The 15,130-nt window shown below is 41.2% G+C and overlaps 1 protein-coding gene across 3 annotated transcripts; it reads right to left on the minus strand.

Annotated features, from left to right (window-relative positions):
• Positions 1-785: 785 nt before the first annotated feature.
• Positions 786-14,366, minus strand: GDPD4 (PLC-like phosphodiesterases superfamily protein). Of its 3 annotated transcripts, none has more exons than XR_015227682.1 (10): positions 14,009-14,366; positions 13,823-13,909; positions 6,581-6,678; positions 4,584-4,644; positions 4,362-4,442; positions 4,071-4,163; positions 3,902-3,991; positions 3,503-3,630; positions 2,194-2,965; positions 786-1,483 (listed from the first exon to the last, which is right to left on the minus strand). XR_015227682.1 is itself a non-coding variant. In XM_086648093.1 (9 exons), the coding sequence occupies exons 1-9, from the start codon at positions 14,180-14,182 to the stop codon at positions 2,797-2,799; spliced, it is 981 nt and encodes a 326-aa protein (XP_086504219.1). In that variant the 5' UTR covers positions 14,183-14,366; the 3' UTR covers positions 786-2,796. The 3 variants fall into 3 exon arrangements, 1 of the variants encoding a protein (XP_086504219.1); XR_015227683.1 differs by having other exon boundaries at positions 1,396-1,483; positions 2,728-2,965; positions 14,009-14,340; XM_086648093.1 differs by having other exon boundaries at positions 786-2,965.
• Positions 14,367-15,130: the final 764 nt, after the last annotated feature.

Below are 15,130 nucleotides of genomic sequence, written 5' to 3' on the forward strand. Positions count from 1 at the left end.
ATCTTTTCTATACTTATTTATGAAAATTATATCCTATTAACTATTCCTAAAATCTTTCCAAAAGTCATTTCTAAATCATGTCATTATTTATAGAAAATCGCCTCTAAAGTTTTAGTTTTTTATATTCAAAATAAACAATAGACTTGTATTTTTTTTAATTTAAATTTTGGTTTTTCAAATATTTTAAAAAAATATATATATATTATAGAAAATCCGGGCTGGCCCGGCCCGGCCCGGATTCAACCCGGCCCGGCCAGGCCTGGGTCTATACCCGGTCCCGGGCTGGGCCCTTGTATAGCCAACCCGGGTTGAGCCCAGCCCGGGACATTTTCAACCCGGGTTGACTAGGCCCGGCTCGGTTACTGGCCCGGCCTGGACAGGCCTGGGCCGGGCCGACCCGACCCGGCCTTTTAAGCATCACTAGTTATGGAAGATCATTTGGTCATAAAATTAAGGGGACCACTTTGTTTGGGAGTGGCTTTGGTCGTAACTTAGTTGGGGCGATGGAAGGTGGTGGGCGGCGATGGCAAGAAGGGTAATGAAGACAAGAGGTGAGAGTGAAGAGGGAGATTAGGGACGAAAAATCAAGAAAGTAATTTTTGGACTCAAAATAATGTTTGAGAATTTTTATGGGGGCTTCCAATATTTGTTAAGAAAGCCCCTCTATACGAAACCACTGAATTCACAAGAGAACATTCCCTACGAGTCTTTATGCCCCCCAACAATATTTTTGGATGTTCTAAAGCCACCACCTTCTACTCATACTACCAATCATAATAATTTAATGAACATAAAATAAATCATAGAATTAAGTCAGCAGTGTTCCAAACAAATAAATTCTTCGTTTACACTACAACTTACAAGCAACACAAAGCTGCGGCACACTCTTGCAAAATCTTCATGTCCTCTAATGGGAAACGAAGAATATAAAATCAACCTTGATTAGATTTTGGAGATGTTAGTGGAAATAATGCAAGTAGTTCCGGTTCTGAACCGGTTCTAGATTGGGGTGAACTGTGCAAATAGAACCGTCTTTCTCTAATCGCCTTTTCCTCCTCTTTTTCTTCAAAGATGGATAACTTGGAAAAAGTGTTTGAAGGACTTGGAAGAAGACCAATATTAGTAGGGGAATACACCGATTGAGATGTATGAGAACCGGTTCTAGATGGAGAGGAAAGAGGCGAACCCGATTTGAATTGAGAATTGGGTTTTAATATTTCAAGCTTAGATTTTGAGTATTATCTTCTCTCATGGAGTTTAAATGTTGGTTTTTTAACTCCTATACCTTTGATGGGCGCTCCTTCACCTTCATTGTTTATTTGATGTACATTTGAAGTTGTAGTTTTGCTACTGTCGTCGGATGAACCAGTTAGACGTTGAACCAATTCGCGGAAGTTATTTGTATCAGCTTGGACGTACGTTGTTACTGGCGTGGAATCTTGTATGGACTGTTTTGGTGATATTTCCATGGATTCAATCTAACCTGCCAAGGTTCGATAGTGATTAGTGTATTCAAGATAATAAGTAGTAGATTAGAAACTCCAGCCCCCTACCTATTCTTACACTCTGTTAACATGGCCTACATAATAGTAGTTCAATTTATTTTTAACTGACCAATTTGATTAACAAATGGGAAGTTTTCAAGGCGTCTCCATCCAGGCAAATTTTCTTTAAAATCTGCCAAGAGGGAAAGAGGCACTTTTAACACTTATTGGAGACATCTATATTGGTTATGGGTGCTATAATAGGCAAAGTTCTCTATTATAGCACTATATAAGAAGGGTTTCTTGGGTTTATCCCTATTAGTATTAGTAATAGGTAATTGAGTTTACCTCCTACGACCTTGTGAGACTCTGTATCACCATCATTACGAAGGAGTCTCACGGGGTCAATTTCGTAATTTCCGCATGTAAGGGGAAGTTTGGTCACCAAAAATGGGTCTAACATAATGTCATCACGGAAGTAGGTAAGCTAAATAGATAATGATGCAGGGGTAACTCAATTACCCATTACTGATAGGGGTAAACCCAAAAACACCCATATAAGAATGATTTGGAGGCTCTAGGGTTGCAAATCCGGAATATATCCAATTATTCCACCATTTGTAAACAAAAAGAACATAAAACTCAAATCCGTTCGACAGAGAGAGAGAATGGTATATGTATATATATAAAGAGAAAGAAAGAGAGAGACCTCTTGATCTTGCAGCCATAGTTCCAAGTTGTTGACACAAAACAGCAAGAAGAAAACTTGTGCAGAGAGAGGCCTTCACGAAATACACATTTTTTGAAGAGAGAGAGAGAGAGAGAAGAAGGAATTGAAGAGGGGGAACTCCTGTCAAGGAAAACGTGAAAGAGCAGTCCAAAGCCAGTTAGGACAAACTAAAAAGGACCTCACACTTGAAATGTCCGTTTGCCACCTCATCTGTTTGTTTTTTCTATACTATTCCTATTCCCTAACCCTTTGGGTGCCTCTAGGCGCTCCTCCTTTTTTTACTCAGGCCCACCTTCAGTCTTAGCACTTTTCGTGGGCTCCGGACCGGACTGAACAGTCCGGGGCCCATGGATTACGCCTAGTCCGAGGGCACTCAGACTTGACTAGTCCGTGGGGTGCCAAGGGAGAAAGCGGGATTGAGTTTAAAAAAAAGGGGCGCCAATAGACGCTCCCACTCCTCCAGTTTACTCAAATACCTTTTATTCAAATAACCTAGAGCAAAAAATTATGTACCTTATACAATTTTGTTCAGGTACACATAAGATGAACATACAAAATCTAACTACCAGGTGTGCCTAGCTATCATCTTGGCAAAGGAAAACCTTCCTCAATGCATTCTGTCCGTATATCTTGCATGATCCGCTGAAGCATCTGTGGGTGACTTGTAACAATGCCATCGACACCTTCAAAAAGCATTCTTTTCATGGAATCTGCATCATCCACCGTCCAAGTATACACTTTCTTATTCCTCCTGTTAAAAATTATCAAAAACAAGTGATTTTTTAATACATAAATCAGACAAGCCTGTTAATGTAGCTCTCGTGAACGACCTAAGATTAGACTGAAACTGTACTAGTAGGTTTTTTAACAACTACAAATATGATTATAAGATAAATAGAATGAGTCTAGATATAGGCGTCCTAAAACTGTATTCAGTAAATGCCCTGGTAGGTACGGACACCTTTGTAAGCAGCCATGGCTGCACAATGAATTCCCTACATTACCTGTACATGATAAGAAGATCTAGTTGTTATGCAAAAAATGCCTTATTTGTGGTTTGAGTTAAAATGTGATGCACATAGTCCCCACCATAAATTTTTATCAACTTATAAAAATTAAGTGCAATAACTGTTTCAGTGAACCTCTTAAATACGTTTCTTAGTACAAATAGCATTTCTGTAATTTGAAAGTAATGGTATCCAGAAACTTAGGGAATAACTTCCAACAATTGAGATATCAAACTTCCAGACACATAAAAGAATTTTTAGTTGGAGTTCATAGTTCATACCAATGCAAAAGTTTCACGAGTTTCTGGTCAACCAAAGGATGGTAAACACCAACAAGACTGGCTTTTTTCATTCTTAACAAATTGGTTCTACTACCGGTCGAAGGGTCGTTCATTACAATGTAACCAACCTGCCAAAACAATAGCAGGCTTCAGAATATAAGTGTAGGAGCTTACCCAAACTAGGACCAAGTCAGGCCCGTGAAATTAGACAAACACGAAATTTCAATTTGATGAATTAGAGAATTTCTATACGCATTTGTTTAAAATATCTACATGTAGTTATCCCGATAACTAAGTAATATCGGGCTCTACCTGAGATCCTAGTTTTCCTCGATAAATACATCAAATAAAATCAAATTAGGGCAACGGAAAGATGAGAACAGCTGATATAATTCTTACAGAAATATCTGATGAGAGTCTGATTAGCTCCCTGGCTAAACTATCACTTTTAGACCAAACAAGACAGTTTTTACACTGAGTTCTCTCTACCTGCAAAAGTTCAAAGTCGGAACCTCAAGCTACAAAATTTGTGTGCTTAAACTAGGTCAGAGAAGCATAAATAACTTACTATGGAAAGAATATCTGTTGCTAGCCCTTCTTCATATGATGGTGGTCCCACTTTAGCGTCCAGGATCACATATCGAACTGATTTAGATATTAACTGCAAAAAGAACAAACAAATACAAAAATGGAGAGTGATTATGTCTGCACAAACGGATCGTAAACAACGATTACATGCATTGGCATTTGATTTTACTAAATAAGCACAGCCACTATGGGTGACTTATCTGGTTATCATAACATATGCCATACATATCCATCTTAATATATATTGAGAGAAATGTGGTCTTAAAAATACCCTCAAAGCATCTTCGACTGTAGACATTTCTTGTTCATGAAACTCTTGTTGGAATAGATGGTTGGCACCCAATTCTTTTATCTACAGCCAGAACATACAATACATTAAGAAAATAAGGAAACCTAATCAACAAAGAAAAGTTGAGTACATTAAACAAGGCCACTTTAAAATGAGTTAAAAATCAAGACCTTGGAAAAACATGCTGACATGTAATAATCTTACCTCTTTCTTGCTCAAGTCCCCAACTTTTACAGTCATGTTACCAGAAATCCTTCGCAAATCCCTGCCTGTGACATGTAAAAATCAAATCTCCTACTAATTTCCGGAAACATTTGCTATCTGACCATTGACAATCGAAAAACTAAAACACTGAGACAAGATGTAGTTTACTGAAACCCTACTTCCTCCAAGTAATCTTCATAAGCTTGAGTAGTAAAAGCCTAAGAGGTATCAGAAGATTAGAAGAATTTATGGATACCTTACGTAGCGTATCGGCTACATGGGTCCCACCTGCAGCCAAGTAAGGCTGTCCATGTTGGTTTAGTTAGAGTCTTCCACATAATCAAATGTGGAATTTTGGTTCAACATCTGATTCCAGTAGTGGCCCAAAGATTCAGTCAGGAACAATTTCAATCAAGAGCTAGAAACTCAACTAGCTTTCAATCTTTCACTAGGACTGGGAATCAAGTTGGGCCGGGTGGCACTGGCCCCCAACTTCAAGGGGCCGGGTGGCTCGGACACTCTTAGGGAGAATCCATTAGGGCAGTTGGGCAAATAGGGCTGGGCTTACATTAGGTTCCTTGTGCCTAAAGCCCATCCGAGACCAGCAACTATATCGGGCTCGTCGGGTATCTGTCGGTTTCAGCCCGGGCCTGACCACTTAATTGACCTCTTTTTCATTCATTTGCTTCATATTTCACAAGTATGAAGAGAAGAAGATACTCAATAGTCCATTTTGCAGTACAACTTCGAACAAAACTGATAAACAACATAAATAAATAAAAAACTCAATGGCCATTCCAGAAGTCCACTGAATTGTTGTTCCCCACTTTCCAGTTTCCACTTGGTTATGATTTCAAATCTATCCTGCATGTTCATAATGCCCATCCATACCAACCGTAGGTCTGGGTGGATTTCTTTGGTTTTTTTCCACTTATGGTCGAACCATACTTTTCCTCTAATATTTTACTCCACAGAGCTTTTCGTTTGCTACAGAATCTCCGAAGCCATTTGGTTAGAAGTGCATCGTTTATGTTTCTCAAGTTTTTAATTCCTAAGCCTCTGCCTCTTATCCCCTTGCATCCCTGTTCCCAGACTTTCCAATGAAATTCTTTTTTCCTCTTCTAATTTGTCTCACAGGAAGTTCTTCATCTTCGTATAGATGTGTCTCCAGACTCCTGCAGGTATGGAGAACAAGGTCGGATAGTACATTGGCAGAGCAGGTAGTACTGCCTTAATCAGCACCAATTTACCTTCCCAGGCAAATATTTTGCTTTCCAAGCTGAAAGTCTCTTATTTGTCCGTCCTAGAACAAGATTCAGATAGCATTCAACCTATAAGTGTATCCCAGCATAAGCCCAATATACATGGTTGGTAGCGTGGTTACTGCACATCTAAATATTGACGCCAAATTGTTAAGATCCCAACTTCTCTCACCGGCATGATGCTACTCTTGTCATATTTAACTTTGAATCCCGAGGCTAGTTCGAACCCAATGAGTATATCCTTTAGTTTCCGGAGTTGAGATTCCTCAGCGGCTAAGCAGAAAAGGGTATTGTCTGCAAATTGAAGATGATAAACTGAAGCTCCTCCTTCTTTAACTTAAAATCCTCTTAACCATTCTTACTCCCCTGCTTTCCTCGTGTAGTGACTAAGGACTTTTGCCACCATAAGGAACATCACGGGCAATATTGGACCTCTCCTTTCTATATTATTCTTCCTATTTAACTAGATTCATGGACACAAATTATAGGTTTATAATTCTAGGTACTAGCTTTTTTGTTAATACTAAACAGTCAAACCCTAGTATCCAGTCCAATGTGGTTCTTGAGTAAGCAGTAAGAAATCAGAATTCCTAGTACCTATGAATACTTTTCTTCTACAGTGCAAGAAGCAAGAAAGCCTAAAAGAAATTAAGTCAAGCAACAGACTGATATCTTTAGTAGTAAACCTAAAAGAAATCAAGGTAAGAATCTTCTGTACTAAAGACGATACAGTACCTGTCATGAAGAGCAAATAGAACTCTATCTGAGGAACGAGAAACATCAACTTCAATGCAGTCTACTTGAGAAAGAAGAGCACTTCGATATGCTGAAATCTGTTAAATATGAGGTAAAAGATAAGAACATTTAGACTATAAATAAGTATATAACCAACTAATAAAGGATTAGTTCAGTAACACCCTCTTTTAAAATTTCGGAGACAAATAAAAAGAAATATAATTATTTTGTACGAAGGAACAATCAACACAGCACCTTATCACTGAATGAAAATTAACAAAGAAACTTACTTTTTTCATTTATACGTTATAAACTAAAGAAAAATCTTGAACTCTTTCCTAGAAATTCACAACAAAATCACTAACACATTTCGATGAGATAACAAAATAACAACACTTGATTGTTGGGGGATGCATTTTACCCTCTCCTGTGAAATTTATAATAAGTGTAAATGAAGTGCTACTTAGTCTAAAGGAAGTTCTGTGTCTCGGGACCTTCATCGGAAAAGGGTGTTCGTCGTTTATTGCCGGCAGCAATTCTCCCCTGGAGATCGCAGCAAACCAGCCCACCGCTAAGGCCATTGCACTGAATCTTGGATTCAGGTATAGCGCCGTCTGGTGTGCTGAGTGGTATCAAAAGGGGGGTACCGTCTTGCCGGAGGTAAGCGATGGCAGCCAAGAATGGTATCTATGTGTACATAGATAGAAAGAGATTCCTCTTCTCCAAACTCAACGGAGGTCGTTTTGTTATCTCGGAACAAGGATATTACAGGGAGTGGGCCATAACTCTCTCGTTGGGAGGTATGAATAGTTTGAAGGAGTTCACTTTTAATGCGATCAAAGCCACCAAAAACCAGAAGGAGTTACTGAAACTAGCCATCTTCCGTGATGGATCCAGTCTTTGGATGTGGGAGATGATGAGTAACAAGAGGGGAGAGTACATCTGGGCTCACAGAATAGGGGATGGGGATAACAGTAAGAGATCTATTTGCATTCCGAAAGGCAAGGAAGGAGAAGGGCGGAACAAGATGGAGAAAGCCATTGCAGAGGTGACTTCCATATTCTATAACTTGAAAAACTCTCAAGAGGCCCTTATGATAGAACCAATCCCTAGATCTTCCAACAAATTCAATATTCTTAGAGAAATCGATGATCAGGATAAGGCCAAGGTGGGATTTGTGAAGGAAGATTTGTCTAAGAGAATCCCTAGGAAAGAGGGAACAAAACCCTACACGCCAAAAAGGAATAATCTTCAAGCCGGCGTATCCAGTGATAGGAATTATAACTCTCAACCACCACCGTTCATTGGGCCAATGCATGGCAAGAATGTTCCACCCTCATTTAAACCCACTACCCCCTATAAATACCCCCACTCTTTTAAGCAGTCGAATCAATACCCTTCATCTTCTTCTTCACCCCCCAACCACTCTTCTGCTCCCAACTTAAACATGGCATCTGTAGATATTCACAACATGGATTGGTCGAAAGCGGTGATCCTCGAGAGAGAATCTTCGTCGGCGCACTGGAAATCGGTGGAATCGAAGGTGCAAGGAATATTAGGTTCGAATGATGTGGAGATCTTGCCATTCAAAAGTGGTGCAGCCTTGGTAAAGACGAGGATTCCTACTGACGCATTGAGGGCGATGGAGTTTTTGGTGGAGGAAAACTCGGGCAAGAAAGTGTTTATTCGAAAATGGAACCCACACTGTAACTCAGTGATCGTTACCCCTCTTTTGATGGACGTCAAGATGTACGGTATCCCCTTTCACCTATGGAATGACAGAACTTTTGCTAGTTTGGTGGAAGATTTGGGTGAGATAGTTGCAGTAAGCTATGAAACTACACACCTCCTGGATCTCCGTTATGCATGCGTGTCGGTGGACGTAAAACCGAACGGGTCTATTTCGGAAAGGAAGACCTTGCTGGTGGATGGTGAGAGTTATCAGATTTGGATCACAACGGAAGTGGTCGCTGAGAGGAGACAGGACACGTCGGTGCTTTTCTCGCCGGTAAACCAGAACACCTTACCGGAGAAGACAACGGTTGCTGCCAAAGGTTCGAACTTCGAGGCCCGGGTACATGACCCTATCGCTGACCCGATGGAAACAGACCTACCACAGGATAAGGTGATGGAGACTGAAGTTGACAAAGGTAAGGCAGACTCGAGTCCCAAGAGAGATCCTAGGAAAGGAAAAGCTAAAGTTGCAGGCTTTAAGGAGGTCAGCACTGAGGAAGTAACCCGGAAGTTGCACTCTATGCCTGACATGAGGGGGGTGGAAATCAGACCAGTAATGGTGGAAGCTCTGACTAAGATGGTCAATGACTCAAACAAGTGGACAAAGTCAATTACGTACAAACGCCTCAAGAAAAGTCATGATTTGTCCAAGAAAAAGTTATGGTCTTTGGGTAGAATCCCAACGGTAAAGAGAACTATTTCCAAAAACTACAGGCGCCCAAAGGCAGTTGGGCCGAAGCAGGTGGAAGAGCCCGTTACTCCAACAGATCAAGGTCAAGGAGGGACTCATGTTTCTGCAGGCGCCGATGAGGAAGCTAGGATGGCCCAGTTCTTTAAGACAGGCAAGGAGTTAGGGTTTTCAGGATCGGATGATTATGAAAGGGTGGTTCAAATGTTGGCAGCTCAGGATGTGGAGCTACAACAGAAAAAGAAGAAGAAGAAGACTAATCAGGAGGAGGATGTACTCAACACAACACCTCTAGCCATAATCAAGCCAGGAGTCAGTCAGATGGATAAGTCAAGTGGTAGTAAGGGGGCGAGCTTTGGTGTAAAGGAAAAGGTGGGTATGGCTATTGCTATTCAGGAGGACGAGAAGGAGTTGGGAGGTGGTAAGAAGACCAGTCCAGGAAAGCTGAACAGGGAGTTAAAGAATCTCACTTGGGGTATGTCGGACCCTCCGTCATCTCTGGTTCGATCTCGTTCGGCACCAAGTATGGGGGATCTCAAGTTTAAATGTCCCTAAACCTTCTCAGTTGGAACATAAGGGGCCTGGGTAGCCCGGCCAAGAAGTTAGCCATCAAGAAAGTAGTTATAGATTTTGCTGTTTCTGTTTTGTGTATTCAAGAGACTAAAGTAGTAGATGTGTCTGAGTCTCTTGTTAGGTCTGTTTGGGGTAAAGGAAGCTGTGGATGGGATGCCATCCCAGCAATAGGAGCTTCCGGTGGTATTTTGTGTATGTGGGATAGTAGTGTGTTGGAAGTTAAGGAAGTGTTTAAAACATCTTTTAGCCTTTCCTTTCACTTTAAGAATTTTTTAGATGATTTTGAATGGGTTTTCACTGGAGTGTATGGTCCCTGCCAGAGAAATCTCAGGGCAGATTTTTGGAAGGAATTGGACCTTGTTTCGTCTAAGTGGAAGATGCCATGGTGTGTGGGGGGTGATTTTAATGTAATAAGATTTATCCATGAAAAGAAACGAGGCAGGAAAGTTACGACTAGTATGAGAGAGTTTGGGGAGTGGATTGATCGCAATGGACTTATGGACCTTCCCAAACAAGGGATGGAATATTCTTGGACTAATAATCAAATTGATCCGGTTCTTAACGTCCTGGATAGGTTCCTCATCAGTGGAGCCTGGGAAGACAAATATCCTAAGTTGGAGCAACTCATCCTTCCTAGGCCCATCTCAGATCATGCTCCCATCCTTTTGAGGACAGAGGTAGTTAAATCTAATCCACCCCCATTTAGGATGGAGGAGAGGTGGATGAGGGAGACGGATTTCATGGACGCCGTTGCAACTTGGTGGGCGGAAGGTCCTAACGGTTCGTCTCCAAGCCATACGTTCTGGAAAAAACTCCAATACTTGAAAGGTAAGCTCAAAGGGTGGTCAAGGGAGAAATACAGCAAGTTCCATAAGGCTTTTGTACTACTGTAGTCGGATATATGTGTGCTAGACAAGAAAGAGGAACAACAGACCTTGTCCCAACCAGAATTCGAGGATAGGAAGAAAATGAAAAGAGAATTGGAGAGTCTAATGGCTCAGGAGGAGATTAGCATGCGGCAGAAATCCAGAGCTTTATGGCTCAAAGAGGGAGACAAGAACGCAGCCTATTTTCACAAAATAATGAAATGTAGGGCTAGGCAAAATAGAATCAGCATCATCATTCAGGATAATGGCAACATCACAAAAGAAGAAGAGATCATGAAAGAGGCAGTAAACTACTTTAGTAAGATCTACTGCGAACCTACATTTTGGAGACCTAGTATTGAAGGTATGAATCTCCCTCATATTTCGCCCGACGAGGCAGACGGGTTAGAAAGGAGCTTTTCAGAGGAGGAAGTAAGGAAGGCTATAGCCGACTTGGCTAAAGACAAGGCACCGGGTCCGGATGGGTTCCCTATTTCGTTCTACAGTAGATGCTGGAATATCATCAAGGAAGAGTTCATGGCAATGGTAGAGGCTTTCTCAAGCTCGGCAGAACTTGATTGGAGACTTAATCAGACCTTCATAGTTCTGATTCCCAAGAAGAAGCAGAGTTCTTCCTTCACGGATTTCAGACCAATTAGTTTAGTGGGAGGGGCTTACAAGATCATCTCTAAGGTTCTAGCCTCTCGATTGGCGTCGGTTATGGATAAAGTTGTATCCCCTTTTCAGGGAGCATTCATAGGTGGAAGACAAATACTGGATGGTGTCATGATAGCCAACGAGTTGGTTGATTCAAGGAGGAAAGAAGGTCGCAGAGGTATCGTACTCAAGGCGGACTTAGAAAAAGCATATGATCGTATAAATTGGGATTTTCTTTACCAGATCATGAACCGTATGGGATTCGGCTACAAATGGCGGGTCTGGATTTACGTTTGCATCTCGTCAGTCACCTTTTCGGTGTTGATCAATGGGCAACCTTCTGTTGTGTTCCAGAGCTCGCGAGGGATCAGGCAAGGGGATCCCATATCCCCCCTTCTATTTCTATTGGTTGGGGAGGTCCTGAGTCAATGCATGCAACAAGCGGAAGTCAGAGGGTGGATTAAGGGTTTTCAAGTCGCAGCCTCGAGTAGGAAGATCAATCATTTGCAGTTCGCGGACGACACACTGTTCTTTCTAGATGAAGACATGGATCAGCTAATGAAGCTGCGTGACATTCTGGTTTGGTACGAGCTATGTTCAGGTCTGAAAGTGAATCTGAAGAAGTCTTTTATTTATGAGGTGCTAGAGGCTGGGGAAAGCAATAGAAATATGGTGGTACTCGAAGGGTTTGGATGTCCTATAGGTACTCTCCCCACTTCATACCTAGGACTGCCTCTTGGTCATAGATATAAGGCTAAGTCTTTGTGGGACCCGGTTATGGAGAGGATTAATAGCAAATTGGCCTCTTGGAAAGGGCATGTTCTATCGAAAGGAGGGAAGTTAACTCTTCTAAAATCGGTGATGCAGGCACTCCCTACCTATTATTTGTCTCTGTTCTCCATTCCCATGGGTGTCCTGAAGGAGATCGACTCTAAGATGTGTAACTTCTTGTGGAATGGAAAATCACAGACCAAGAGGATCCACTGGGCAGCCTGGAGCAAAGTAAAGACAGCCCGGTCTAAAGGGGGTTTGGGTATCAAGAATCTCAAGACTATGAACCAGGCTCTTCTAACTAAGTGGCTCTGGAGGTTCGAAAAGGAAGATGGCAAATTATGGAAGGAAGTAATTGGGGATAAGTACGGAGTTGAGCCGGATGCTTGGGCGAAGAAGGTTAAAAACTTATCCTATGGCTGTGGGGTTTTGGAAAGGAATCCAAAATAATTTGTTTGACTTCAGAAGAATTACCAAGTGGAAAGTGGGTAGTGGTCAGAAGATAATGTTCTGGGAGGATATTTGGCTAGGTAACTTGACGCTAAAAGATCGCTTCCCTAACATCTTCTCCATCGCGGTGGAGAAGAAGGCGAAAGTATGTGAGATGGTCGACTTAGAATCCGGGGTGTGGAGCATCAAAACTAGGAGAAGCTTGAATGACTGGGAAGTTACGGACTATGTGGAGCTTCTAGGGATCCTCCAGGAGGTTAGTTTAAATAGTAACCAGGATTCTAGGGTGTGGATAAGGGAGGAGAAAGAGAAATTGACGGTCAAGCAATGTTACTCTTTGATGGAAACAGGAGACCAAATCATGCATCCAACACTAGTGAAGATCCTCATGAGGAAGGTATCCCTCCGAGAGTTGGATTTATGCTTTGGGCGATCTTCATCAATAGAGTCCCGACGGTGGATGTCCTCAGACGAAGGGGTCTTATGATTATCAATCGGTGCATCATGTGTAAGGATAGCGAGGAGACTAGTGCTCATTTGTTCATCCACTGTAAGGTGGCGCAAGGTCTGTGGACATACTTTCTCAATTCGGCAGGTATCAAATGGTGCTTTCCATCTTCGGTGGCTAACCTTTTCGATCAATGGGAGAATAACCCTAAGCCGCGAGGAAAGAAGGAGATATGGAACTTAATACCAGCAGCTATAGTATGGAGCCTATGGAAAGATCGCAATAACAAGACTTTTAAGGATGGGAATGTAAACTCGAACCTAGATGTAGAGGACATTAAGTCTGTTATCTTTGGCTGGGCAAAAAAACCTAAATTGTATTGGTTCTTCCCATTTCAATGATGTTGTCTTCAATTGGGAGGCGTGGATTGGCTAACCTGTCCATTAACCTCCCACCCCTTGTATAGTCTTCCTTGTTTAATATTAATTCAAAGTTTCAAAAAAAAATAAAAGTGCTACTTAGTTGTTTGATGGCTTGTCTAGGGTTAGTTTCATGAGTTATGTGCTTATTAATTATGTGCTTATTCAATCCTCGTGATGGGTTGTCTAGGTATCTCTCCGATGGCTCATTAATTATGTGCTTATTCAATCCTCGTGATGAATAAATGCCCTACGATGTAACCATGAGTGTAAGGACATGATGTCCTTAAAAAAAACAGTCCTTATGCTCTACAGCGACTTACTAATAGCAACGAATTAAATTTCAAAATGCATGCCTACCGAAATTTTTTTGCATCAAAACCGAAATTTAACTAAGTTTCTCTTAATTGTTAAGGAAATAAATTTCAAAATATTTCAGTCGAAATAACTGAAATATTTCCATGTCTACCGAAATTTCATTCCTTGATGTCTAACAGTAGGAACCTAGTAAAAGAAGTGATTATGTTTTTCTTGGTGCCTAATTACATCACGAACCCTTCTTTCGATGAACCATCTCGAATAGTACTAGAATTTATCCATCAAGTGAATGAAACATAGAACCTAATATGTACTTACAGTGTTTGGAAACGCTTGGGTTGGATCACCACCATGAGCACAAACAAGAGGAGGATTATTTATCCAGCTGCATCTCTTGATTTGTAACTGCACAGAATAAAAAGGTTTGGTTAAAATGTTAAGAGAAGCTTGCAAAATGAGTTTCTAGGGTTTGTAATCAGATGGACAAAATGTAAGGTTTATAACCTGTTGGAATCGTCTGAGTCTGAGATGAAAGAAAATAGGAGGAATTACAGCTAGTAAAGCAAGAATCAAAAGCAAATGGAAGAGTCTTTTTGAAGAAAATCTTGGAAACAATTGATTCCATGAAGTGTATGCATTTTGTTGATAATTTTTCCTCCTTGTCTTCAAAATCGCCATTTTGTTAAAGAGTTTTTCTTTTTATCAATCGAAATTATAGACTATCTTTTTTCTGATCAGAGTGCCTGTTTTTCGTTTATTGGCTCCAAATTTCTTGCCTCGCTTACCATTTTCATTAAGAGAGAGTAAGCAGGCACTCGTCCGGTCATCCCTAATTTGGAAGGAATAGCATTCCTTGTTGGACGCTTGAACGGGTTGGGCTAGGGATGGGTAACAGTCCCACAAACCGGACGGGCATTTCGATTTTTCTCCGTAAAAATGTTTGTCCGTTTCTAGTTTTTTTTTGCCAGCGCTTTGGGGAAAGCTAAATAGTTTCCGGGGTGTGAAATTTTAAAGGGAATATGCAAAATTTTGAAAAGTTTTCGGGGAAACATATTTTATGGGGAATATGGTTCAAAATAAAAAACTCTCCCCTTCACCTCCCTCCACCTCACCTCACCTCCCTCCACCTCATCTTCTCTCTCCACCTCATCTTCTCTCTCTCTTCTCCGATAGACGGCCGGCAACCATGAAAAAAAAATTTCACTCACTCTCTCTCTCTCTAGAAACTCCGACGAAGGGGTTTCCCTTCGCCGGAGTTCCGGTCTGTTCTTCAACAGACAGGATCTAGCCTGTTCTTCAACAGACTGGAACTGGTCTGTTGAAGAACAGACCGGAACTCCGGCGAAGGGAAACCCCTTCGCCGGAGTTTCTAGAGAGAGAGAGAGTGAGTGAGTGAAAATTTTTTTTTTTTTTTCATGGTCGCCCGCCGGAAAATTTTCCGGCCGGCGACCTATCGGAGAAGAGAGAGAGAAGATGTGATGTAGAACGCAGCGGAATTTAAGAATAAAATAAACTAATACGAAGAACGATTAAATAACTCTAAATAACTGTAAACTCGATTAAACTTGATTGGGTTTTCTCTTCAACATGAAAATAAAAGACAGACTAGACCTCCTTTTATAGGAT

This window comes from Eschscholzia californica, unplaced genomic scaffold (assembly GCF_041429995.1).
Source record: "Eschscholzia californica isolate CP2 unplaced genomic scaffold, dmEscCali1.0.p SCAF_6, whole genome shotgun sequence".
Taxonomy (NCBI): Eukaryota; Viridiplantae; Streptophyta; class Magnoliopsida; order Ranunculales; family Papaveraceae; genus Eschscholzia; species Eschscholzia californica.

Coding starts and splice junctions, on each gene's coding strand:
- GDPD4 (XM_086648093.1), bottom strand. CDS start 14,182: ATGGCGATTTTGAAGACAAGGAGGAAAAATTATCAACAAAATGCATAC. Junction 4,164..4,361: donor CAGTCGAAGATGCTTTGAGG/GTATTTTTAAGA, acceptor TTCTTTTTGCAG/TTAATATCTAAATCAGTTCG. Junction 2,966..3,502: donor CTCGTGAAACTTTTGCATTG/GTATGAACTATG, acceptor AATTTTTAACAG/GAGGAATAAGAAAGTGTATA.